Source organism: Mytilus californianus, unplaced genomic scaffold (genome assembly GCF_021869535.1).
Source record: "Mytilus californianus isolate M0D057914Y unplaced genomic scaffold, xbMytCali1.0.p SCAF_1, whole genome shotgun sequence".
Lineage (NCBI taxonomy): Eukaryota > Metazoa > Mollusca > Bivalvia > Mytilida > Mytilidae > Mytilus > Mytilus californianus.
This window is the reverse complement of record NW_026262581.1, coordinates 68,666,689-68,694,180: the sequence shown is the minus strand read 5'-3', so window position 1 is coordinate 68,694,180 and position 27,492 is coordinate 68,666,689. Positions and strand designations below refer to the sequence as shown.

The window sequence follows — 27,492 nt, the reverse complement described above, 5'->3', positions numbered from 1 at the left end:
TACGAAATTTCTGTGTTTCGACTCACTGGCGACATATTTTTGTTTTCTAAGGTCTTTCGATACCAAACTAGAAGTCTTATTAGTAATTTACCGATTGCGACATTTTGACTGCGTGTGGATTCACATGGCGCGAGATGAATTTTTGGCATGAGACACTTACTCTGTCGAAGCAACCGATATAGCTCTTTTTTGGGTTTTACCTTGATTTTTCTTTTTAATCGATTGAAGAGTTTCGAACATCGGTAAACTACTGTCTTAACTAACCAGTATCATGAATATTTTTAAAGAAGATTACATTTCAATAAAAAAGTGCGTTGAATTATAATCTAGAAACTAACGTCCCCTAACCCACATTAAGCAAGTCAGAAATATGGAAGGGCACAAAACAGTTTTAATGACAAGGAACTGACCATTCTTCTCATGCCCCGAACAAAACAAAAATGAGTGGTCAGTGCCTTAGTGTAAATAATATTTTATTATGAATTATACAAATTACAATAATTATTCACATTCACAAATAGGATACAAAATGTCTGTGTTTCGACTCACTAGCAAAAAGAGCGAGGCCGGGTTCGTTGACATGGTAACCGTCTCCTGCTATGCAATAAAATTTAACACTCGAGACTAAATGTCACATGGGGGAAAAGGACACAATTGGTGAAAATACAAGTTAGACGACTATTCTGGTACTAAGTATCTAAAGATCTAAGACCGCGAAAACATGTCACTAGTGAGTTGAGACACCGACACATCGTATTGGTCAGACAATTTGTGACGGTGACCTTAAAACTTATGCAGAGTCGATTTTAGTCGTCTTTTCCTTATAACTCTTTAGGAGCAATTTTGTATAAGTAGCACACCCGCCATAATGAAATCCGTAAAATTTGAATATGCATGAGTGTTACGTATAAATCGATATATATATATATAATAGATGCTTAAAGGGCAGTTTTATATACATATATATTAAATAGAAATTACAAAACGATATATATGCGAAATTCAAGTAACTCATGTGCCGCTTTTGGATTTTTTTTTTTATTTTCTAGTGTATTTGATGGTAATTTATACTTTATTTTCAAAATAAGAAATATGTTGCTAAACACAAATGATTGTCAAAACCAGAGATTGCGTACCTATTTGTAAAGAGATAAATTCTCAGCTGTTGTAAGTTGGTACGGCATTGTGTTGGACTGTACCTGTACATCAATGGCATAATAATGTTCTACTATGATATGAGTTTCTACTGGCTTGACGTGCTATTGAAAACAAATCTTTTTCATCTGCAGTTGAAAGTCTAGTCTGTACGGAAAGGTTATTATTTGCCCTTAAATTCTGTTATCCTATGTATCCAATCAGCGGAAGCCTTTAACAATTGATCAAAGTATCTATCAGGAAGAAATTATTTATGGTAATGTCGTATCATAACAATTTTTCATTATTCACTGCGTTCCATGACTAAAACCATTTCATATTATAAATATTTTCGCCAAGACCATTTTTTACTATTTAAAAGACATATGTGTATGCCGATTTGTATACTATATTAGACCTACTATAAATAAGGCCGTTAGTTTTCTCAATTGAATTGTTTCATATTTTTCATGGTGGGGCCTTTTAAATCCGACTTTATGGTATTGGTTTTTCTCATTGCTGAAATAATTGCCTATAATTACTGACATCCACTTCATTTGAACTTTGAATAGTTTTCTCATTGGCAATTATACCACCTCTCATTATTTTTTATGCTATAAGTAGTGAATTTCGTTCTATATCGACCAACTATGTGTATGTTTTTTTTTTCTTACCAAATAGACAAACTACATGCCTGACTTTTTGTACCAAATAGGTATACACTTGTAACTAAAGACAGCATCTATTAAATTACCACTTGCATTGTTATAAAAGCTCAATTTTACGGTAGCAAAATATTTAGTTGAATTAAACTTGTAATATTAATAAACTTGGCTTTTAGAATTCCACAATCTTTCATGGTTTCATTAAAACCCAATATTGATATTACGCCATTTGTTAATTTTCGAATACATATATATGCATATAACATTTCAGAATTATACGTAATGTAATTCTAATTAACAAATTGACAGTTCTAAACTATGCCAATGAGACAACTGTCCACACGAGACCAAATGACATAGAAATCAACTAATATAGGTCACCGAACGGTCTTCAACAATGAGCAAAACTCGTACCGCATTGTCATCCACTGAGGTCCCCGTAATGACAAATGTAAAAACGTTGCGCACGCTTTTCCTACAACCCCTAGGATTTAAAAGAGAATCTTCGAAATTTCCTCTGCAAAACAAAAACAAAAAATGTTAGCAAACACTTACCACTAGAAAAACAAATTCAGTATATGTTTTTAATTATGTACTTATAGCTCTTGGTCATATGCTTAGTAATATCTAGTATATCTGAGGATTAAAACAACAAAGCTACGTGAAATAAACGGATGTCCAACGTTACATTTTTGAACAACTGTTTTAACTCTTATGTAAAGTGCCCCTATTTCTTATTCTCTGATCTTCCTGAAACTTGGCGGGAACAACGACATGTGTCGGTTTTTTGTGACATTGAAGCTGTTTGTTTTTCAAATTTCATTTGACTCGGCTGCTGCATATTAAGCTGGAAAAAGAAAAATGTCCAACGACGTTTTTCGTTGACTCAACGTCTGAAAGTGATTTTTATAAGTAGATATAGCAGAAAGTGTCTTAAAAAAGTAAGATAATATTAACATCTACCGAAAGTACAAATATTTGCCTCATTGTTCGTGAGTTCAAAAAAAGTAGATTCTATAAAATCTTCTCTTTACAGACGTTTTTCAAGCGGTAGTCATTTTGTCCATGTTAATATTTCATTTGTCAAAGCAATTAATGCGGTTTTTTTACCTGATATTTCAATAAGTAATTTATAATTTATCAAAACAAAATTAGATACTCGAAAAGTACAAAATGTCTAGATTCTTTTTTTATTAACTACATGTTTGGGTCTGAAAGGAATAAAATGCTACGAAACATTACAAAACGGTAGTCATTTTGTCCCAATGTCTGAAAACGTCGAAAAATCCTAAAAACGCTTATTTCTGACGTTGTAGTACAGGTGCTAAATTTGTTTCAATTCAATGTTCCTGATAATTAAAACAAATCGTGTGGTGACATTTGGAAAAAGATATTGAAGGCTGTCGAAAAAAATAATGGTGAATGTTGACAGACTCAGAACATAGATTCGACACAGAATAAATTTTGCTATTTTTATGAATCGTTTTTAGCTTTTAGCGATTTATTCTTGAAAGAGGCAAATGTTTGATTCAGAATGTCAATGATATGTACAACTTTTGCAAAGAAAATTTAGAGACACCAAGACAGTCGTCTATATGTAAAAGGCGAATTTTTCGTTATGTTGTTGAAATGCCACGAAATAGATGTAGATCATTTAAAGTCGTCCCTTCAGTAAGGTGCATTCACCAAATTAAAAGTAAAAGTCCTCGAAATGTTTTAGTTTGCGACTTGTCCTGCTACCCATGTTATAAATGTCGTACTGAAACTAATCCCTGTACTATCGAAGCCGGACATTTTCGTCAATATAAACTTGTACATGAAACGGAGGTAACTGAAAGACTAATCGCAAACAGCGACGAAAACTATTTCATTTAAATAATACAACCCGGGATTATATTAGCCGTTTTTACGGACGATCCAGGAGAAGATTACTAAATTTTAAAATGTACATCTCCACAACTTGAGGTAATTCATGGTAAAAAGACATCCCAAAACAGAGACAGAATCAACCAACAACATAAAAACCCGAATGAAACTTAATTTAATTAATCGACGTCAAAATTTCAGAAAACATTCTTTGACGTCGCATTTTTGGTGTAACGTCGTGTTGTAGGGACATCGTGCGCAACGTTAAAACAATTCAAACAAGAAAACTAGTGGCCTGATTAATGTACAAAATAATGAACGAAAAACAAATATGATATACAGCAACAAACGACAACCACTGAATTACAAGCACTTGACTTGGTACATTAAGCTCCCCGTGAGAGATATAGACATCAAGATCCAGGAAAGAGCACTGTTCATTGTTAGCATTAACTTTATTTAAAGTTAGTTCAACTGGATAAATATATGCGTTTACTTGATGTTTACCGAACATGAAGAGATGTGTCGCTATTCCAAATTAACAGTGTATTGGAATGAAATGGTTGCTACCGTGAACATTTCATGTTTGAAAAAAGAAAAAAGTTTGCAAAGATTAAAACAAAAACAAACAAAAAAACATTACTTCAAAAATAGATGTATTAAGCCAGGTGATATTCCAAAAAAATTTATGTCCTGCTTAATATAGACATGTTTCACTTTGTGTAAATTTATCTTAACTAGTTGTTGCTGTCAGTCGATATCAAATAAATTGCCTGACGGAACTCTTCGTAGTGATTTATTTTAATATTTTCGCGGAATTTGTTGGGTTATTCTCGTTAAATTCAAACAAATTTCCTCACATGTGTTAAAAGGATAAACCTGAATTTATTTGAGATATATATGATTTTATATTGTTTAAATTCATTTAGAAAAAAGCAGATGTGTTGTAATTTCCCATGGGACAATTATCCAACAGAGTCATTTAATTCAGATTTATTTAGTTTAAACAATATTTCGTTTCATACAAAAGTGCACAAATTGCATTTATACAATAGAAAAACTGGGATTCGGAAACAACAAAAACTTGTCTCCCTTCAATTTTATCTATATTTGGATCTGCCATTCCGAAACATTTTTATCTATATAGTGATCTGCGTTACACTTAGAAACAACATAATTTGATTGAGATTTTTAATGTCAATACTATTACATGAACTACAGCGCTACTTGAGATGCGTGTACAGATATTATTAATAGATCACAAACTATACATGTTAAGCTATGGTTCTCAAATAAATGACTATAATGTAATGTTACGTACATCACATTTCAAATTCTCCCTGCACATAGAGAGTTCAACTTTATGTTCGACTTATGGGCTAATACATATATTGCTCTCTTCACTCACTATTAGGTGCCTTTCACTAGTCCATACGGAAATCGAATCTAACAATCGATGATTAAGAAGTTGTAATAACGGTTACAAAACAACTGACAATAAATTACCATGATGTAAATTTCAAAAGTCTAGGCAGACAAGAAACACAACACACAATACAGTTGTTGTCGTTATATGCTATCAGTCATATTTGTTTTTATCTTATGTTTTGCCATAAATCAGGCAGCTGGTATTCTGTTTTTGTTAAGTTCTTGTTGGATGGTGTTTCATTTATACATATTACATATTATTTTTGAATTATATTTTAGCTAAAATCATAGCTTAAATTTTGCTGATGTTCAATGTTTATTGTAATACCTACCCGACAGTTATCAATAATTTCATTCCGTTTGTCAAAAATAAAATGATAAAATCCTTTTTAATCGTTCTTAATGTATGTTGTCTTCTTTTGATTCCGTCATATATCATTTCAATAAATCATAATACAGTGTTCCTTCCATTTTTAAGTCTAATATGTAGATTAATTAGATATCGTTATGGTCGTAGGTTGTTTCGGTACATAAGACAAGTTACCAGATATAGTAGCATTTACTGGTCGTATCGCTGTTGTCGCAAGAGCTGTTCCGCTCGTTTGCCAAAATCTGCATATCAATTGACGGCGCACTTCTTTGATCCTGAAAATATATATGAAGGGATCTACTAAAGGATTGAGCAAAAGCAAGTTGTTAGTGGCTCTAACGATTTCCTCATTGATAGTGTCAGTAAAGTTGGCATAAAGACCATAGAGAGTTCTGGGTAAAATTGAAACTGCTGTTACGATAATGATACTGGTTAGGGTAATCATGTTATAGCGCATTCGCAAAACTGCTTTATTCTCCTGCTGAATTTGTAAGTCAGATAAGTTTCCAATTACATTTACCTGTCGCCGATTTCGAAATATTCTCAAAATTACAACGACATAACAGAATGCAATCACTGCAACAAATAAGGCATTCGGAACATCTACAAAAAGGAGAAAGCGTTTCTGTGTTTTATATTTTGGTCCACATGGAAATTCTACAAGTTGGATTTTGTCGAGAAACTCAAAAACACCTCGAATAAGGAAGTAAATGTGTGATAACAGAAATCCTAGTCCTATAGCAATATCACTCATTAAAACCTTCAACATTTGTTTTGGTGTTCTGAATGTCGCATTTAACCTTTGCAGGCACATAAGGATTATCATCAAGAGAGAAGATTGGATTGCTGCAGGAATAAAATGCACCAGGACTAGATACTGGTCTTGATGTCCACCATGAGTATAAAAATCGTTCGTGTTCATTAAAATTGTATGCCAAGCATACTCAATCATTAAACACGCGTCACTTATGATCAGAAAAAAAGCCAACCGAAAAAATCTGTTTTTCGCTAGTTTTTGGGTTTTAGCTAGAGCAACTGCTGCAAAAATATGAACTCCAAATAATATAAAGCATAATCCAAGAATAAAAGCCCATTTCATATTGAATAGCTAAAACAGTATAATGGCATTTGCGCAGTTCTTCCCCTTAAAAGACAACATTTCTTAATTTAGACAAACATAGCTAACCGTGCTGACTTGATTCACTACCTGTCATTTATCTAAATGTTTAATTACGAACTAAGACATCAAAGAGCGTCGGTTAGTCTGCTTCCGTTTGTATACCACATCTTAAATGAATTTGATTTCTATGAATTGAACAATGAATAACGACAATACTTTGGAGTGGGCCTGACAAGTACATTGATAATGTTTAAATATATAAAGAGCACCTGTCTGCTTCTGTTTATATATCTCGTCTTGATTCATGTTGATTTCTAAGAGAAGAAACATGAATGATAGCCATACTTTAATTCGACCCTGACAAGCACATTTATAATGTTTCAATATGAAAATAGTATTCTACAATAAAAGTTTTTGCAAGGAAAATTCATATCAATATATTTTTCAATTGGTACTAGTGTGGACACAGATCAGTGTGGATAGTACATGTGTTTTTGGATTTTTGACAATGTTTTCTGTGTTTTCTGACAAAAAAGTTTACTGTGTTTTCCCCATAGTGTTCTATGTTAAACCCATAGTGTTCTATGTTAAACTGTGTCGTTTATTTAATATTTGGTTTTATGTTCAAGCCTATCATGAAAGAGACACAATTTGTAAGGAATATTGACCTCTTTTACACTGTTGTATCTGAGGATGATAAAACTTTGAATCTTGAAACTTGAATCTTGAAAAATAGTTAGCCCGTTGGTTGAGGGACAGGGTTGAAAACTAATAAATGTATTTCAATCCCGCAGAATGTCGGGTTGGAGTTCTTTATTTTAGTAATTAAAGTGTACACGTCAATCATGCATATCGGTACACCAGAAATCTAAAATGGCATTGCTGCATTTACCACCTTCTTTTATAACAAAGGACATTATCATAATATTGAAAAGAATGAAGAAATTAGTATGTTTTGAACTGATTTCATTCGCTTACAATAGCTCTTATCATAAATACACTTTAGAGTATTTTGCTTCAAAAGTTCATATAAGATCATATAAGAAGTCCAATAAAAAACAAAAATAGTCTTTCAAGAGAAATACTTTCGTTGCATTCTATACAGTTCGACACCAACTATGAATGAAACAGATACAGGCGGAAGAGGTCATACTTTTCTATCACAAAGATATAAACAAAAGATCAAAGAAAAGGTAAACGAATAACGTATCTGTTTTAAAAAAAAAAAACGATAAAAAGGTACAAACGCTATTGATTGAGAAATTATCCTCAAAATCTCAAACATTCCATTTAAGACTTTTATTTTTTGTAATCCCGGCTGTACAATTTATATATATATGTTCCGGACCATATGAGTGTTTGGACCATACACGTGTATAACCAGATGATTATATACTCGTTTGGTTTTTAACGGGTCGGACCATATGAGTATTTAGACAATATAGGTATTTTTTCGAGAAAAAATCTTCCTTCACAAGAACACACAGCTCGTTCTCCGAACCATAGATGTATAAACCCATGTATGGGTTTATACATCTATGTCCGAACCAAAATCAGCACGCGTTATTTCCTGAAATGCTTTATCTTTGACAACTTTCACATTGTCTAAATCTTGGTGTATCTGTTATATCTTGCCTTCGTCAGCATAGTCAGAGTCCAAATATAGCGCCTTTATCCTGCCGACTTTTTCGACAGACTTTACAAGTGCATAACTTTAAAAAAAAATCTGATTTTTTTGTGTGTATAATCTAGGGTAATCCGTCTTCAACCTATGAAATTTTTTAGTCTGCCCTTCCATAAAATATTTAATTCGAAATTTTTTTAATGTTTTTTTAACTTTCGAAAATTCAACCTGATAACAGGAGTAATCTAAATTTTCCTTTCAAAAGTAATTGAAGAAATAATTACATTTGCAAAGTAATGTTATTAATTACTTTCAAAAGAAATTGACCCCATGTCTGGTGCCTTGTTTACAGATTCGCAGATTTCAGATGGTGCTCCTAGAATGGAGGGATATGCGAAAAATGTAATGATTTTTACGTTTTTTTCCCCTCTACTTATATTGCCCTAATATACGAACGAAAGAAAATAGACCAACATACATGTACAGTTCGTCAGTTGTGATAACAGCATGAAGATCGGCTCCTCAAACTGACACCAAAAAGCACTTCAAAATAACCTGGGGTGAAGAAGATTTTTTTTAAAACAGTAACGCGAGAGTATGCTGACATGGCGTCTCTGAAAACATGTATATCTTCTCCAAGTAGCAACACACCCAAAAGTTCTTATCTTGGTGAAAGTACAAGTTCGTGGACAAACGAAAAAGAACTTACTCTTCTAAATATAGAGTCTGTTTTAGAAAGCTCACCAGATGACTTATTTGAAATGGGTTTTAGGGATTTTTTCAAAGGGGACAAACAAGTCATTACTCGTTACTTAAAGAAACACTTCCCTCTTTGTAAAAGTAACGATTTGCATTTGAAAGTTGATAAAGAGTGCTTTGAATTTACACTTAATGAAATTTTACCTGTTAATTGTGAAGATATGGAAGATGTGGATGCGGCAGCCTTATTTAGATTTAAGAAAGAAATTGAAACAAAATCATTTGCTGAATATACAATGGAACCAAAAGACAGTCATGACAGAAGTTGGTTGCAAAATTGTAAAAGTTGTGAAGAGAATGACAAAAATTATAAAACTAAGGAAACCACATGTCAGCTGTAAGTAGAAAATGTACATGTGTCATAATGTAGAGGTACAGTTAGATATATTCCCACGGGGGGGTCTCTTCCTATATGAAGGTATATACATATGTGCCGCTGGAATGGGTCCCTTTTTTGATACGTCAAATATATCAATGGGGTGCAATTTTACCGAGGAAATATATCAATAGGTAGTAATAGACCACTTTCGAGTTCATCCTTCACCGGAAAAAACTCGTCAATTATGCGCGCCTTTATGACGTCATTTACCAGATAGAGGGGATCGCCTGTATCCCTGCACTATTAACGTTCATCAAGCGTCTTAGTGATCGTCATTGTGCAGGATAAACTAGAAATAATGTTTGTTTTGTAAGTACTTAATCACAATTCCCTAATGACAGTAGTGCTGATTGTCAATTATGAGAATTTAATTTGCTGAATAATTCGTGCAATATAGCATTATAGTTTTCCAATCACTTGCTCAACATTGGAACGGAAGTGACGATGCCCCTAAACGCACGAATGATGTTCACTAAAACCAGAGTTTTTGACAGAAATGCATCGAATTCGAAAGTTGTCTATTGACCCAATGGGTCATAATTTTTCAGTTTGTTGTGCAACGATCTTCACTGAATTTCCCAAACTCTTTGTCATCAAAAATTTCCACATCTGCTGAAACTTATTGACACATATAAAGGTACTATTTGAGCTGATAAATATATGAATGGGTTATGATTTCGCTGTGAAATATATATATAGGTAGGGATTTCACAATTATTCAATATATGAATGGGGGGTGTTTTTTAAATCCCAGCTGCACAACTGTACCCAAAATCCCATGTTGAGACCCCCCTGTGTATATTCCTGATATTTATAAGACATTTAGGTTATGAAGAAAGATTAAAAGTACTTAAACTTCCTTCTCTTACTCACAGAAGGTGAAGAGGTGATATGATACAAGCTTTTAAAATTATAAAAGGAATTGAAGATATATTCTTATTAATGATTTTTTACTGTCATCAGGACAAATACCCGTGGGCATACTTGGAAATTAGCGAACCCTAGATGTAACACTTCTTTTCGTTTAAGACATTTTTCACAACATATTATAAATGATTGAAATAACCTACCAGTTGAAGTTATTTCTTCAAAAACTATCAGTCAAGGGTACTACTTGTACAAGTAATCTTTATTTACTTGAAGAAGTAAAAAAAATATACTTATATAAGTTAATTATAATGTTTGAATAATCTCAAAAATTTACTTGTATAAGTAAATTTTTTTTACAATCCCACAAAAATTCTAAAGTTTTGAGATGTAGAAACTGATTGCGCAAAGGCCTTCAAAAATTGCCCCTTGGGGGCTTGTAAATGAGCAGTGTTCTGAAGATAACAGACAAATGAGATTTTCATTGTCCATGAAATTACACTTACATGATTAGTAAAGACATCTGCAAAGGACAAACAATTTAAAATTCTATTAGAGCAAAGAAGTCCTAAGAATTCAAGAAAAGAAGATAGGATGACTTTTTTACTTATATAAGTAAAAAAATCTGAGTGTCTAAGGGACATAACTAAGCCAAAAAAATTATTTACCTATACAAGTAAATAAAATACACTTGTATAAGTATCCTACAATTGTACTTATATAAGTATATTAATATTACTTCTTCAAGTAAATAAAAATTACTTGTACAAGTACATTGTAGTATCCCTGACTGATTGTGGAAGCTTTTAAAATTAGTATAGACCGTCATTGGGAGTCAGTAATGTATATCAGTTCAGTAATTGATGAGGACACAAATAGTTTTTCTATAACTTTTAACTGTGTGAAATATTGCACCAAACCATGCAGGATTGATGTTTGTATCAGTTTTAAAAGTGTACTAAAATAAGGTGGGCTAAAAAGGATAGGATCCTTCCATATGAGCCCCACAACGATCTTACAGGTATATGATGATAAGGCAGTGGAAGCAAGAAAACTTGTCTAACTGCCATATTCCCCTGACCAACTCATGACCCACTCTTGTTTAAAAGCAACTGGCCACATGATTCAGATTGGAAAGGAGTTAAAAACCATATGAAAACCCGCTGAAGTTGGGCCTTTCAACTCGTACTATCTGGTTCACTTATAGAATGTATAGTTGAAGAAGCTAAAACTCTTCAAAATAGGAATTAAATCAAGAGACAAAATGGGAACATTTATTAACGGTAGATCAAGTGTGTGTTTTTTATAAGGAAGATATCAAAAATATTGAAATCTTTAAAATAGCAGAAATAAGGGGCACAGAAATGGAAATAAAGTCAATGTTTTCTAGAAATTTCAAACCTAATGTCAAAATGATGACAAAAACTCATTAATACAAATAATACCTGATTTCTAAAAAGCACTGTTTAATTGCATTTGTACTTCTGATGGTTTTATACAACAAGAGGTAGATCTATATAAGAATTAGAAGATGTGGTATGAATGCCAATGACTGAGGTGGATTAAGAGGGGGAGGGAGGGGGCATTCCCCCCTTTTTGAGCTTCATAGATGATAAAGCATACAATTTTTACAAGTATCACTCTAAACATTGGCTTGTCTGAATGAAATAACTATCCACCAGACATCAAAGTCGTGTAATAACTTTTGGTCTGACATCATAGGCTTTCAAATTGAGCAACACCCAAACCATATACATTTTGTATGTAATAAGCTATAAAAGGCCCAGACTGACTGCATGACTAAATGTAAAACAATTCAAGTGAGAAAACCAACAACCTGATTTATGTACAAAACAATAAACGAAAAAACAAATACCTCAGAAAAATGATAGACAGCATTGTCGCAGCAACCAATGACAACTTCTGAATTACAGGTTCCTGACTGGGGACAGACACACACAGAATGTGGCATGATTAAATATATTTGTGAGCCTTCAAAATTTATCAATGCAAGACATATAAATAAACTGAACTATGAACTGTACTGTGAATAGACTGTTAATTGGATTAATTGCCCTTTAAAGGGAAAATTCGCGATTTTTTACTTTTCATCTTATTATGTTCATAATACCATAAAAAAACATATTTACCAAGTTTTATCTGGATATGAACACTAATAAGGAGGAAAATTGGGAATTAATAATTTAATTTATTCCAACTTCCTGACTTATGTGACGTAGTTTAAGTCTTTTTGCATGCCGGGAGTGAATAAATCTCGTTGTAAGTCTTGTTCGTTAATCATCTAATAACGCGATTTAAAGCGCATCGACGACTTTTGGCGTAGCTATTAACCAACTAATAATTAAGAAAGTAAAGTGATCCGCCGTGCAACTTTCAAAATTAAAATGTACAATTTATATTTAAAGGATTTCTGATATGATTATAGTAATAAAAGTAAATCATACAATAGAATATATTTTCGTGAATTTTTTTTCCGACGGATATTTTGAACAAACATATATAACTGATATTGTTTTACAAATGCATGTTTGTATTCTCACCTGAAGGCTTTTACTTCAGTCTAGTACTGTGTAAATACAATGTGTATTGTACTGTGACACTAAGTGACCACCTGTTGAATGCGTGGTTAAATTCAAGGTAATTAAAAGATTAGCATTCTGTAATTCTAGTCTTTTGATCTTCACTCAGTGAATTTTAGCCAACACGGTTCACCGTTACAGGTGTGAACAACATTTCGTATGAATGATAAAAACATTAATTATTTGGGGAGGAATATGGTGGCAAAATACCTGAATCGCCGTTATATACATGTATATCTTTTATATTTTGCGTAAGCTTAATTTTAAAATAGATAGGTGAGTATTTTGTTGTAACATCGAAATTCTGAATTACTTTCAATTAAATAATTTTACAAATAAAAATGGCCCACGAAAACGAGCGTATAAACCAAACACTGTACTTACTTTTTCAAATTATCATGGGTATTAACCGTGAATATTTCAATGTTTAGAGAAAATTATCGCGGTTACATGATTAATATAGGTTGGTCCGTCCACAGCGATCTACATTTACCTAATCGGGAATGGCCTTATTAAAATATTTAAAATCTCACAACGTATACATACTTTAGCTATTTGACCAACGATGTTTAAAAAAAATAACAGAATCAATCTAACGTCAACTTTCCTTTTTTGAATGGAGACAGACCGGAGGAATCAATTTTCAATGTGCTTTATATCTTGTACCTTTGCAAGACTTATCATTCATTCATAAACCCACTTTATACCAGAGACATATATGTCAGTCTTAACTGACAAGAATACACCTAAAGCGGACAAGTAGTATTTTCTTTAAGTTTCTATGATTTAATACCAAGAAAGAAAAAAATCCCGAAATTAATTTGATACTTTGATACTCAATATTTTTCCTGGAAAATATTCATATCCTCGTTTGGTCTGAAAATAAGATAAGAATTTGGTATACAGAACATGCAGAAGTGTGAATGTCATAAAACCTTGTAATATCAGAAACCATTATAAATGTGAACCTGTATACGTAAGACCTCATGGGACGTCACCTAACCACATACAGGTAATATACAAGTAGCTCTGTTATACCCGGAAATGTCAAGGTAAATCACTACCGATACAGAATGTACCAATGCAAAGAAAATTCTGATGATTGTGAAGCATGAGCATTCATGATTTTAGAGGAGTCTTAGGTGGAAATCGCCGGTACGATTTAAATTCTGACTATATTTTTTTCTCTCAATTTAAATCACTGAACTTAAAAAAAAAAGAAACATACCGCCCAAGATCAGAATGCTTCATGTAAATTCATAAATACAACGTTCTTATTTTGTAACTTTCGATATACTTCACCCCCCCCCCCCCCCCCCCCCCCCCCCCCCAACCTGGGAATAGTATATCTAACATAACAATGTTTGTGTACCTGCCCAAATAAAAAAAAAAAGATGAAAAAAGAAAGAGATGAACGGTAAGTCACATCAGATTCAAATATTTATATGGTTGATTGTCGTTAACTAGAGATGTAAAGTTACATGTCTCTGCGTTAACTTATAAGAATGACAGGAAAGTATATACTTGAAATAGATTTATGATGAATAATATGCAACTGCAGCACCCCTTTTTATCAAAGTGTACATGCATGTATTTTAATGACTGTCCGTTATTTCGATTAAGAATGACAAGTGTACGTGAAATTCTATAGTTGCCTGTGAGACTTTTTTTTACCAGATATGCGACTTTTCGTATCTATATTTTCTCTTATATTACTCTCATTTAATATTTTATGCATAAGTGCAATATTAGGAATGGTTTATCCCCCCTCCCTTTTAAGCTAACTAAATAAATAAATCAACCTTCTAGCTGACCAGACGTTAACACATCTACTATCAGTCAATTCGGAGTGAAGTTTCTTTATTTCTTCAAATAAGCTTTTTGGGGATCATTAGTGTACGTCCAGTGGCATATATATTACATGCATGTCGGAACAGGAAAATTGACATGAGGTATAATAGAACCATTTTTACATTATTACATTATTATATATAATACACAACCATTGAGATGATGACGACTTTCTTAAACTGTTCAAAATAATCTTATGGAAATAAAAATCTGTGATTTTACTATGTGCATAACTTTGATGAACCAAAGCAAGTTAGATATAAATAAATAAAATAAATAAAATAAATAAAATAAATAAAATAAATAAAATAAATAAATAAAATAAATAAAATAAATAAAATAAATAAAATAAATAAAATAAATATTTTATTATAGTGTCACATATTTGATCAAACAATATATATATACAACAATTCATAATAAAAACAGAGATCAAATATCCAGCCTTAGAATAGACTTATGAGACACTTAGATATCGACCTGTATTTAAATCAGATTGGTTTTGGATGTTTCTCTCGTATATTCAATATACATGTATATATTCTAAATTGCGACTATCTATAGTTCCGTAACCTTCTATCTAGGCGTATAATCCAATGATCGACAAGTGCGTACATTTTGTTAAATCAATATTAAAATTGAGAATGGAAATGGGGAATGTGTCAAAGAGACAACAACCCGACCACAGAACAGACAACAGCAGAAGGCCACCAACAGGTCTTCAATGCAGCGAGAAATTCCCGCACCCGGAGGCGTCCTTCAGCTGGCCCCTAAACAAATATATATACTAGTTCAGTGATAATGAACGCCATACTAAACTCCAAATTGTACACAAGAAACTAAAATTAAAAATAATACAAGACTAACAAAGGCTAGAGGCTCCTGACTTGGGACAGGCGCAAAAATGCGGCGGGGTTAAACATGTTTATGAGATCTCAACCCTCCCCCTATACCTCTAGCCAATGTAGAAAAGTAAACGCATAACAATACGCACATTAAAATTCAGTTCAAGAGAAGTCCGAGTCTGATGTCAGAAGATGTAACCAAAGAAAATAAACAAAATGACAATAATACATAAATAACAACAGACTACTAGCAGTTAACTGACATGCCAGCTCCAGACTTCAATTAAACTGATTGAAAGATTATGTCTTCATCATATGAATATCAGGCACAATCCTTCCCGTTAGGGGTTTAGTATCATACCATCATAACATATATGAGAAGAACATAACCCGTGTCATGCCAACAACTGGTTTTTAAATAAATGTGTTTAGTGCAGATGCAAAGACCCTATAAGTGAATCAATATCAACGCCAAAATATGCAATCTTTAATGACCTGACAACAGTATCGTAACTATATCCCTTCTTAATAAGTCTATTTAAAGGTTTTGTTAGTTTCAGAGGTGAATACTGACATTTTTGTGCTTTATAAAGAATATTTCCATAAAAAATTGGATGTGAAATACCTGAACGTATAAGAAGTCTGCATGTTGAGCTATATTTACGAATGATGTCCTTATACCGATGATAAAATTTAGTAAATGTTTTGACTAGTTTGTGATATCGAAAACCCTGGTGTAATAATTTTTCAGTAATACATACATTTCTCTCGTTAAAATCTAAAACATTGTTACATACACGAGCGAATCGTACAAGTTGAGATATATAAACACCGTAAGATGGTGACAAGGGAACGTCACCATCTAAAAATGGATAATTAACGATAGGAAATGAAAAATCATCTCTTTTATCATATATTTTAGTATTAAGCTTTCCGTTAATGATATAGATATCAAGATCGAGGAAAGGGCAGTGGTCATTGTTAGTATTAGCTTTATTTAAAGTAAGTTCAACAGGATAAATTTCTTTAGTATACATACTGAAGTCGTCATTATTGAGAGCCAAAATATCATCCAAATATCTAAAAGTATTATTAAATTTGTGTATCAGATGTTGTTTCGATGGGTCTTTACTGATTTTTGTCATAAATTGTAACTCATAGCAATACAAAAAAAGGTCCGCAATAAGTGGTGCACAGTTAGTCCCCATTGGAATTCCGATAACCTGACGATATACGGAATCTCCAAAGCGAACAAAAATGTTATCTAGTAAAAATTCAAGGGCATATATAGTATTGTACGTTTCAAAATGTCCATAATTATTGACAACGAGTAATTACTTACATTTTCCCCAATTTACGTTTGGAAAATATGTAAATATATTTTTATTTTATCAAATCTTTTTTTGGAATTATTTAGATTTTCATAAATGTTCTTTACACCATAAATGTTATTTATAAACAAGCGTATGAGTTTAGTCATATATATAATGGCTATTATATCTATGGTTTAGTAAAGACTAGCATATCACTATCGGACACGCAAGACAAAGATGTATATTCACCTGATAGTTTCAAAATGGAAAGTTACAAGTTATCGGCCGTGTACACTTCTCAATACCCTCAGAGGTGAAGTGATGCACGAACTTGCTATATGTAATTGTGTAATAAGAGTTTTAAAGCCCGACAAGAAATCGCTTGAATACCTGGACGTGTCAACTCACAATACCTCTGGGAACAATTCCTTTAGCAATGCTGGTGATCAGATAAGGGAAGGTCCGAATTTATTTAAGTAAGATTATTACATAAATGAATTATGAACACACTAGATTTTCGAAAACATTTTTACACGGAACACTTAATTTATCACTTTGAACTTTTTAACTAATTTCCATTGACATTTCTTTTTTCAAAAACTTAGTAAAAAAAAAAATAGTTTCAAAACGACAGACCATAGTACTAGTTATTCAAAAAAAATTATATATAATTACATTTTCCGTATCAAGTTAGTTAGGAAAGGTTGCATGCACAACCATGTCTATTATAATCTTTTTTTGTGACCCGGGAAACTGTTAAGGCTTTCCTTGTCGGGTAAAACAACCGTACGCTTGACAAGATATCGACACTCAATTACGGCTACGTTAGGTTACTGCTTGTTTTGGTCCTTTGTGGTTTATAGATATATCGTGGTTTCTATTCAGGGATGATGTCAAAATGGCCGCACGCGGAGAAGTGATACTCTAAATTTAAAATCGATGGTGATCTCTTATCTTGCAGAATTAAACTTTAATATTTATGAATTTGTGGTTTTTTATACATAATCAACATAATATCAATTTTTCATTTTTTTGCGAAGTTTCCCTTTAATGATTGTTTTTATAATGAAGTGTGAAAACAACAATAGAGAAAAACTAAACTGCAAAATTGATAAACAAGAAAAATTCACAAGTCATTTGATTCACAAATCTGTTATGGTCCATAAATCAGTAAAATTCATCCTAAAGAGTGGCAATCAATTGTCAGTGATTTATAATTACTCAGTGGCATCAAGTTGAAATGAAGACATTTAATCGGTTGCATTATGTAGGGAGAGTGCCATTCTCTCTGCATGTTAAAGAACCCTTGCAACAACTCTTTAATGTATCTATATAGGTTGCTAGTGTTGCAAGGCAAAGTTTCTGCTCCGAAACAAAAAACCTTCATTTTCCAGTCATTGCCAGTGGCAGTCCATTTAATTTCCCTCCCTTCCAGGTAAACCCATTTTGTAGAGCCTGCATATTGGAATTATTGTTAATTTTATCTCGACATGAATGTGCGTGAAATATTTGCCACTGACATTTAGACAAGAAAAAATTTTCTTTTCAAGAATTTTCGGTCTTTAATATGATGAAAACTGCATAGTTGAGAGCTGTTTGATTTGGGGAAAGAACAGACTTGAAATATTTTGAAAAAAATAAGACATTTATTTATTCTCATGTTACTATATAATACATGTAAATAGTATGATCCTGGTATTGGTGTACAAAACATATGGCCTTGATCTTTTGAAAATAGACCTGAAAAAAAAGTTTTATCAGGAAAAAGGGGAAAATTGATATTGATATTTTTACCAGCTGAGAGATTTAGTAGATACTTTACAGTTACAACATGTATTCCTTAAAAGAAGACTCCAATTAAATTTCACACAATTAGCAATTTATTGGAAGATTTGAAACTTACATTTACTTTCCAATATGTATGACATGGTAAATTCTTTCCTTGTTTACATGAACATAAAAGAACAATAAAAGAAGGATTGCTATTAATTAGAATGAAGGATACAAATTAACTTGACAATTCACTTAGTTATTACTAAATAAAAGTTCATATTACACTCATTTCCTTCATTAATATATATCTTATCTGATTGACTGTCATTTCTCCTCATCTTACGTTAACATTTCCTTTGTCTAATAATTAAGACTTGAACTGTTGCACATCAAACAAAACTGTCATATCAAGAATAATCTTAGAGCTAAATATAAAATCATTTCTTTTAAATATGACTTGTGGACAATAACTCAAGAATGCTTTCACCAACTTGCATGTAATTGTTGTGAATTGTTTATATCTATTGACATGAGCTCCCTTTCGATTTTTATATATTTTAGATTTTATGTTTCCGAGTTACAGGGTTTTATTCATAAAAAAGGGGGGATTTTCCAGTTCCAAATCAAAAATGCTTTCAGCAGTTCTTATGAAACTTTGGTGAATTGTTTATATCTATTGATGTGAGCTCCGTTTAGAATTTTATAAATTTTACATTTTACATTTCTGAGTTATGGGGTTTTATTCATTAAAAAAGGGGGGATTTTCCAGTTTTCGGACAATAACTCAAAAATGCTGTCAGCAATTCTCATGAAACTTTGGTGAATTGTTTATATCTATTGATGTAAGCTCCCTTTACATTTCCATAAATTTCCAATATGACATTGAGAATTAATTGAACTTTAATTGTTTATAGTCTGACAACAGATTTACTAAGTATTGTGCAACAGCACAGTGTATTGCACAACAGCAAGAAATCTTTAATTGAATATAAATTCAATTCATATAACCAATTTCAAGTTCTTTGACTACATTTATTCAGAAACCTATAATACGTCAAATATTTAATACAATCCAAATTCAGACCTGTATCAAGTTTGAATATTGTGTCCATTTTTGCCCCAACTGTTCAGGGTTGACCCTCTGCGGGCGTATCCAGCTGTGCTCAGCGAAGCAGTTTATTGTAGTTTCCAGACAATAACTTGTGTTAAAGTGTATGAATCTCTCTGAAATTATACCACAAGTTTCCATACTACAAAGGGATGGTTAGGATTGACTTTGGGGGTTATGGCTCAAACCATATAGGAATTAGGGGCAAAAAAAGGGGAAAAACAAAGGTTTTTCTGGTTAAAGGACAATTGAGACAATTTAAAAGCAGTGTAAGGGAGGTAATCCAAATCAAAATCAAAATCAATTTAAATAACAATGTTTGATTACCTCCCTTACACTGCTTGTAAATTATGTATTAAGAAATGATGATTGTCTGAGATACTGACCATAACTTAAGGGAAAGAATTATTTTTTGGAATAAGGGAAAGGGGGGAAGTGAAAAATATTGGAGGGGGACAATTTTTCTCATTTCAGATTTCAGAAATTAAAAGAAAATTTCTTCAAATATTTTTTTTTGGGGGGTTATGATTAATATTCAACAGCAAAGTGTATTGCACAAACGCAAAAAAAACGGGGTAATTTTTTTTTTTTTTTTGGGGGGGGGGGGGGGGGGTCAATTCTCATTGTGTATTGCACTAAAGCAAAAAATTGAATATAAATTCAAATCATATAACCAATTTGAAGATCTTTGACTACAGTTATTCTGTGTCAGAAACCTATTATGTGTCAAAAATTTAATTACAATCCAAATTCAGACCTGTATCAAGCATGAATATTGTGTTCATTTTGGCCCAAACTTTTCGGGGTTGGACATCTGCGGTCGTATACAGCTGCGCTCAGCAAAGCAATTTATTTTAAATGCTTTTATTCCAATTCTTTCCTTAGGCAAGTAAGAGTACTGATACAATACAGTATGATAGACAACTGTCATAATTCACAAACAATTACACTAATTGGATCACCTCCATGTTTAGGCAATCTTAATTGATCACAGTTAATTTATCTTGTACATGTATTACATAGTGGAATACACAAGTATTGGCCTCACTAGTTTTGTATTCAATCACTTTTGATCTACACTTTATAAAATTATTCTGTAAATTATGTCTCATAGATGAATGATTAAGGATTTAAAAGGTGTATTTTTTGTAAAGAAAGACAAAAAAAAAAATATGTATAAAAAATGCAAGCAGGGTCTATTTTACTTGTAAAATCAGTGTTATTATTATCCGATATTATTAGTCAATAATTTAGGTTAATTTAAGTTACAATTATCATTTATTTGCTTGAATCGATAAACAAGTTTGCATAACTCTAACCTGGGCATTTTCTGCAATCAAATTTATTTGTTTATTCCCCATTATATTGCTACTTAAAAGTGTAACGTATTTGTACATGTATTTGAATTCAGGATTTTTTTAGTTCTCAATGAAGAATGAACACCAATTTAAATAAAAAATTAGTTATTTTATTTTGTTGTTGAAAAAGTGCATTTTCAATGCCTCTTTCTGGAAATTATTAAGTCAAACTTCAAAAAAAAATATACATTACCTTCCTTTGAAGATTTCTATTTTGAAAAAAAGAAGATATTAAAAATCAGTACCCCTTTTAAAACTGAAATATCAAAAGAATTTGTATCAATATTGAGAAATTCTCCATCTTCGGACCATTGAATACATTTTTTTTTAGGAATATTATGGAAATGAAATAAAACTGTTCATCTTCAGTGTCATATAATTTTTATCAAAAATCAATAAATGATCCCTATGTTTAAACATAGAAATACTCCCAAAAGCAACCATTCACAAGTAAAATTTAGAGAGACAAGCCTGTTTTATCAACAGAAAAAAAAACCAAATATCTTTTTGAATTTAATGCAAGAGTGATATATCAATTTTTTTTTTGGTCAACAAGATACCTGAGAATGTGATTTGAAATTATGCACACAACTCTTCCAGTCTTTTCATCAGTGATTTTTATTACTTTGATTGTCAAAAGTACCTGAGAAGAAGTACAGTTTTTTCTGAGAATTTCATGAGCTGAAAGGGGTGATTTTATAAAGAAAAAATAACAGGTACACTGGTAACTTTTTAGTGAAATAATAATGAAAATGATGACCTTCTACATTTCAATCCTTGTGTTGTCAAGTTGTGATGGTTGCCTCTATAGATGTCTTACACTTACAGGAGCTTGTATTAATAAAGTAATATTGAAAATGAGATAAAAAATATGTCTGACTACCTGTAGCTAAGAAATGGCTGGATCACAGCACCAATGATGTCTTTAGACGGGATGAATTATGCTGTCTGTCCGTCATCAACACTTGGGACAATAACTCATTTCACCAGTTTTCATAAAACTGTGGTGACTTGTTTATATCTACATGTATTGAAGTAATCTCCCATTTGTTTTTTATATATTTCTGATATGACATTGCAGAGTTATGAAACTTTATTCATTGAAAAATCTTCGTTTTGTATCAATGGGTACCACTGTATGTGCATGTCTTTTTTTTTTTTTTTGGGGGGGGGGGGGGGGTTCTATTTGAGCAGTTCTCACAGTATTCCTAGTTGATCATATAAATTCATTTAAAGCATAAAGATGAGCTAAAAGGGCAACAGGCTTATAATGACTGCATGACTACCATGCACATTAATGTCACTCTGCATTGTACATTTGTAGCAGCCCAAATTCTGGTTATATCATCAGGTTAAAGTTTTACTGTATAACAGTTACAATGTAACATATAAATCAGTTGAGAAAACTTTCCCTTAACTAATATAATGAATAATTCCACTGGATATTCAACTGACAGGATAATTAATCCTGCATAGATATCTACCAGATAACTCTTATCTGCCGGATACTGGATAACACTTATCTGCCGGATACTGGATAACACTTATCTGCCGGATACTGGATAACACTTATCTGCCAGATACCAGATAACTCTTATCCGCCGGATACTGGATAACACTTATCTGCCGGATACTGGATAACACTTATCCGCCAGATACTGGATAACACTTATCTGCCTGATACTGGATAACACTTATCTGCCAGATACTGGATAACACTTATCTGCCGGATACTGGATAACACTTATCCGCCAGATACTTTATAACGCTTATCTGCCAGATACTGGATAACACTTATCCGCCAGATAGTGGATAACACTTATCTGCCGGATACTGGATAACACTTATCTGCCGGATACTGGATAACGCTTATCTGCCGGATACTGGATAACACTTATCCGCCAGATACTGGATAACACTTATCTACCGGATACTGGATAACACTTATCTGCCAGATACTGGATAACACTTATCCGCCAGATACTGGATAACACTTATCTGCCGGATACTGGATAACGCTTATTATCACCAGACACTGTGTTAATTATGTGTTTTTGGCATAACCTATATTCTTATTTCATTTTAGTTATTGCCCGTGGACAGATAAAATATGTGCCATGCGGAGGACATTGGAACTCTGTTCTTTTATTAGTACTACTCCCTTTGCAAAGACAAAAGATATTGATAAAATTAGTTTACCAAATTATTTGTTATATTCTGGCAAATGTACATATGCATGTACAAATAATTTTGACAATGGCAATCTGGTGACATATGAGAGTTATTTCCCTTTCTGTATATGACATAATTGCAATGGAAGTGTAACTCATAAACCATAAGTGATAACAACCTATGGTCTTTTGATTTGAGGTCCTTGTTGACAACATTTGACTTGTAAAGGTCAATAAATGTTACGACAACTGTGAATGGTGTTTGAATGCTATCACCATGTTTGAGTAGACTTGTGGCTAAAGAAAAAAAGGTATACTCTTACTTTAAACCTGTTTGGACTTGTAGAAGTCTTAACATGTTTTGACTTATTTGTGTCTCTGACAGCAAGTTGAAAGAATTAATTGGACAAGCTTCAGAGTGTTATAAGGATTAAATATGCAATAAGGATTAATTGACCAATCTTGGGTGTAATAAGGCTTAAAAGGTCAATCTTGGTTGGAATAATTAGATGAATAAATTGTTTTGTTTAAAGTAATAAGAATTAAGTGGACTATTTTGGGTGTAAGAAGGATTAATTGGGCAATCTTGGGTGGATAAAGAGTATCAAAAGACTAATTGCTTATTGCAATGCTCTTTTCAGTAAATCAGATTAATATAATTTTTTTTTCTATGCTAAAGGTAAAAATATATATTTACTTGTATAGAAATAAGGAGATGTGGTATGATTGCCAATGAGACAACTATACACAAGAGGCCAACAAATGTAGATGTAAGCAACTGAAGGTCACAGATTAGCTTTCAACAATGAGCAAAATCCATACTGTAAAATAAGCTGTAAAGTAATCTATAAAAGGCTCTTCATGACAAAATTTGGACAATTCAAAAGAGGAAACCAACAGCCTTAATTTTTGCTAAAATCAATTAAAGAAGAACAAATATGACAGACAGTTTTACCTGACAACCACTGAATAACAGGCTTTGGATAGGCACATAAAGAATGTGACAGAGTTTAACAATGCAAGGTGTGAGCACTGAATCGTCCACTTAACCTAAGAATGGTGTAACAGCACAACATAAAACAATTGTAAAAAGCAGTCACAAAAGGCTTTACATCAGATTGGCACAAAGCACAAAAACAACTAACAAAAAGACAATAGATACAATGTTCCAATCTATGAGTACTAACAGTAAATATAAGCTAGTTCTAAGGACAAATACTACTTACAAATAGATCATGTTTTACGAGACGAAAGTATCAATTAGTACTCATCCAACAGGTTAAGTGTAAAGCCTCCATAAACAGTCTGAGAATATTATAACCATGTGCAATGCCAAAATATAAGTAAGAGCAGGATTTTATTTGTTCCTGCATGCTGACCAACCTAACTCATTTTATTGTGTTACCGAAAAATAAGAAATAGGGTTTACCCGGTAGTTCCCCTCTATTAGACAACTTTATGCTTTTTCAAAAAACATATGACATGTAAAATATATAGTTTTTTTGAGGGATAAAGTTATAGAACTTATTTTTTTATATATCATAAAAATGCCTGAATTTAGATGATATTTGTTAAATTTGTCTTACCTGCAAGAATTATCACAAAGTGAGAAAGAAGTGTTACGTTTCTGTCAATTCCATTGGACTAGAGAATAATTATAAAAATAAATAGATTTGCTATGATTGCCATTTCGGGAAAGGGGGGGGGGGGGGGGGCACTTCAATACTTAATTGATAGTGGGTGTCACTGGGGTTCTGTTACCCCACCCTTTTCATATAATTTAGATCTTAAAAAATGTGTACCTTTTCATATATTGCGTAGGTAAATATGTAACCTTTTCCCATATTGGTTGGGTTTTGTGTGGTGTGTTGGAAAAGTGGAATATTTAAGGCTAAGATTCTGTATGTAATGTTTACTTACGGCAAGACATTCGGCTGTGAAAAAATGACAGGGCTTTTCATATACTAGTAATTGGAAATTTATTGACCTTATCATATATTTCTGATAGTTTTCCCCACCTATTCACATATTTTCAAGCTGGAAAATGTGAACTATTCTAGCAGCATGTCCTATCACCTTGTATATAGGAAGTGGCCTCCCCAAGATTGCCAATGAGACAACTTTCCGCAAGAGACCAAATGACACAGAAATTGACAACTATATAAGTCCTTTTGAACCCACTTCATTTAAGATCATGTAAGTCTATAATTATCTTTTCAAATTTTGGGTCATCAATGCTCTTCAACTTGAACTTTATTTGACCTTTTAACTTTTTTATTACGACGTCACTGATGAGTCTTTCGTGGACGAAACGCTAGTCTAGTGTTTGATAACATGCTGTTCTTTATTTACCATATTTACTTAAGCTCAAAACTGCTGACATTGCTTAACAATAAACTAAATTTTTCAGAAGAGAGATAATTTTTGTTCTTAGAACTAACTTATACATTTGTATGTCCAAGGATCTTATACTTTCTATGCACGCTGTTTATCATTAATAAAGCACCATTTTGTTCCGTTATGAAATCATTGATTTACTTTAATAGAACGTATTGTTTTATTTTTATCTTTTTTAGAATATTTTACAGACTAAAGAATTTTTCCGATCAGTTATTAATTATGACCAACAACAGAAAAAAAAAGGATTTAACAAACAAAATGTTCCAGGATCTATTCTTATCCTTTGTAAGGATTTTTGATCTCATGATAATGTAAGTTGAAGTTCAGTGAGTTTCCCATAGCCTTTAATTCTGTTTTTAATTCTTGAAATGTTCTTTATAATTTTTTTGGGGAAAATACTGTGAATTTGAAGGTTTTTGCAATGCTCTTATAATTGTCATGATTGTGAAGAATGTACATGGATATTATTGCATTTGTTAGAATATGCATTTTAATTTTGTTTGAATTAATTTTGTGAAGCATTTCCTGAAATAGAATTTAAAAATTATAAAAACAAGGAGATGTGGTATGATTTCCAATGAAACAACTATCCACTAAAGTTTTGGAAGTAGATATAAGCAATAATGGGCAACTGTACAGCATTCAACAATGAGAAAAACCCATACTGTATTTAGTCTGCTATAAAAGACATGAAAAAAATGAAACAATTCAAATGAGAAAACTAACGCACCAATTTATAACAAAACCATTTACGAAAAAATAAATATGACAGACATGAACCAACGACAACCACTGAACTACAGGCTCCTGACTGGGAACAGGCACATAAAGAATGTAGCAGGGTTAAACATATTTTAAAGCACCAACCCTCCCCTTACCTGGACAGTGGTGTAACAGGACATCAAACGAACAAACTTAAAAAGTCTACTTTTTGTGTCTGTCTATCACTGTGGTGACAAGAATCCAAACAATGTGTCAATCATTTAACACCCTTAGTGTAGAAGACTAAAGGTGCCTTTACACAGTACGATTTTCCATCAGATTTTCAATCCAATTTGATAATGTGCCCAGGTACATTGTACAGCTTTCTGTTCACTCGATACAATTTCCATTCGATTAACCAAACAACATCCGATTTTCGTGTTCTGAAGGTGCAATTTTTGTAGAAATGACATTATTAATAAAATATTGGATGGAAAATCGTACAATGCAAACGCAGCTTTACCAAAATTGTGTGATTTTCTATGTTATGGTATGGGCATGTGTATTATTTATTATCTAGGAATGTACAATGGTACTTTTATTAATCTTGAAAAAAACCTTGAATCATGTTCTAATATGAAGGCTTCCCACATTGTAGATCATAAGTCATGAAATGATGTTGTATGCACAATGAACCAAAAAATAATTTCAACTTTATATATGTGGCAAAATTATTACATCCATGCAAAAATTGTGGATATTGATCCTCTAACATGAAGCACAGAAATTTGAAATAAAAAATAGACAAAGCTGTTTTCCAACAAAAGTAAATCTATACTACTTATTATACCATTCTAGTTTTATGCATCACTAGTAAGAGTACAGAATGTTTATTTACAGCGATGATAAAAATTTCCAAGCATACAACATGACTGTTGGAACAGAAACTATTACATCAGAACCTGATGCAGTGATATGTAAATTTTTCCCAACAGATGTCCTTCAGTTTACAGAGAAAGTAATAGCAGTGGTTCATGTTGAGGTAATCTTTTGGATTTTATCATCTGGATCATTGTGACCTATATTTTGAAGACAGATGACACCTGTTTGTGTAAATCCTCTGAATGCACTTGACCAGTTTACCATACTTGGCCAGTGA

At 32.3% G+C, this 27,492-nt stretch overlaps 2 protein-coding genes across 4 annotated transcripts in view; both read left to right on the top strand.

Moving 5' to 3' along the window:
* The window catches only part of LOC127706915 (protein SSUH2 homolog), a 373,615-nt gene that overhangs the window by 97,353 nt on the left and 248,770 nt on the right, over positions 1–27,492 (top strand). The gene's annotated exons all lie outside the window — the stretch shown is intronic.
* The window catches only part of LOC127706948 (uncharacterized), a 30,594-nt gene continuing 11,731 nt past the window's right edge, over positions 8,630–27,492 (top strand). Inside the window, exons 1-3 of the mRNA XM_052211670.1 lie at positions 8,630–9,303; positions 25,808–25,942; positions 27,234–27,375. Coding sequence (XP_052067630.1) covers positions 8,813–9,303; positions 25,808–25,942; positions 27,234–27,375 — 768 coding nt within the window. The 5' untranslated portion in view covers positions 8,630–8,812. The remainder of the gene's footprint in view (positions 9,304–25,807; positions 25,943–27,233; positions 27,376–27,492) is intronic.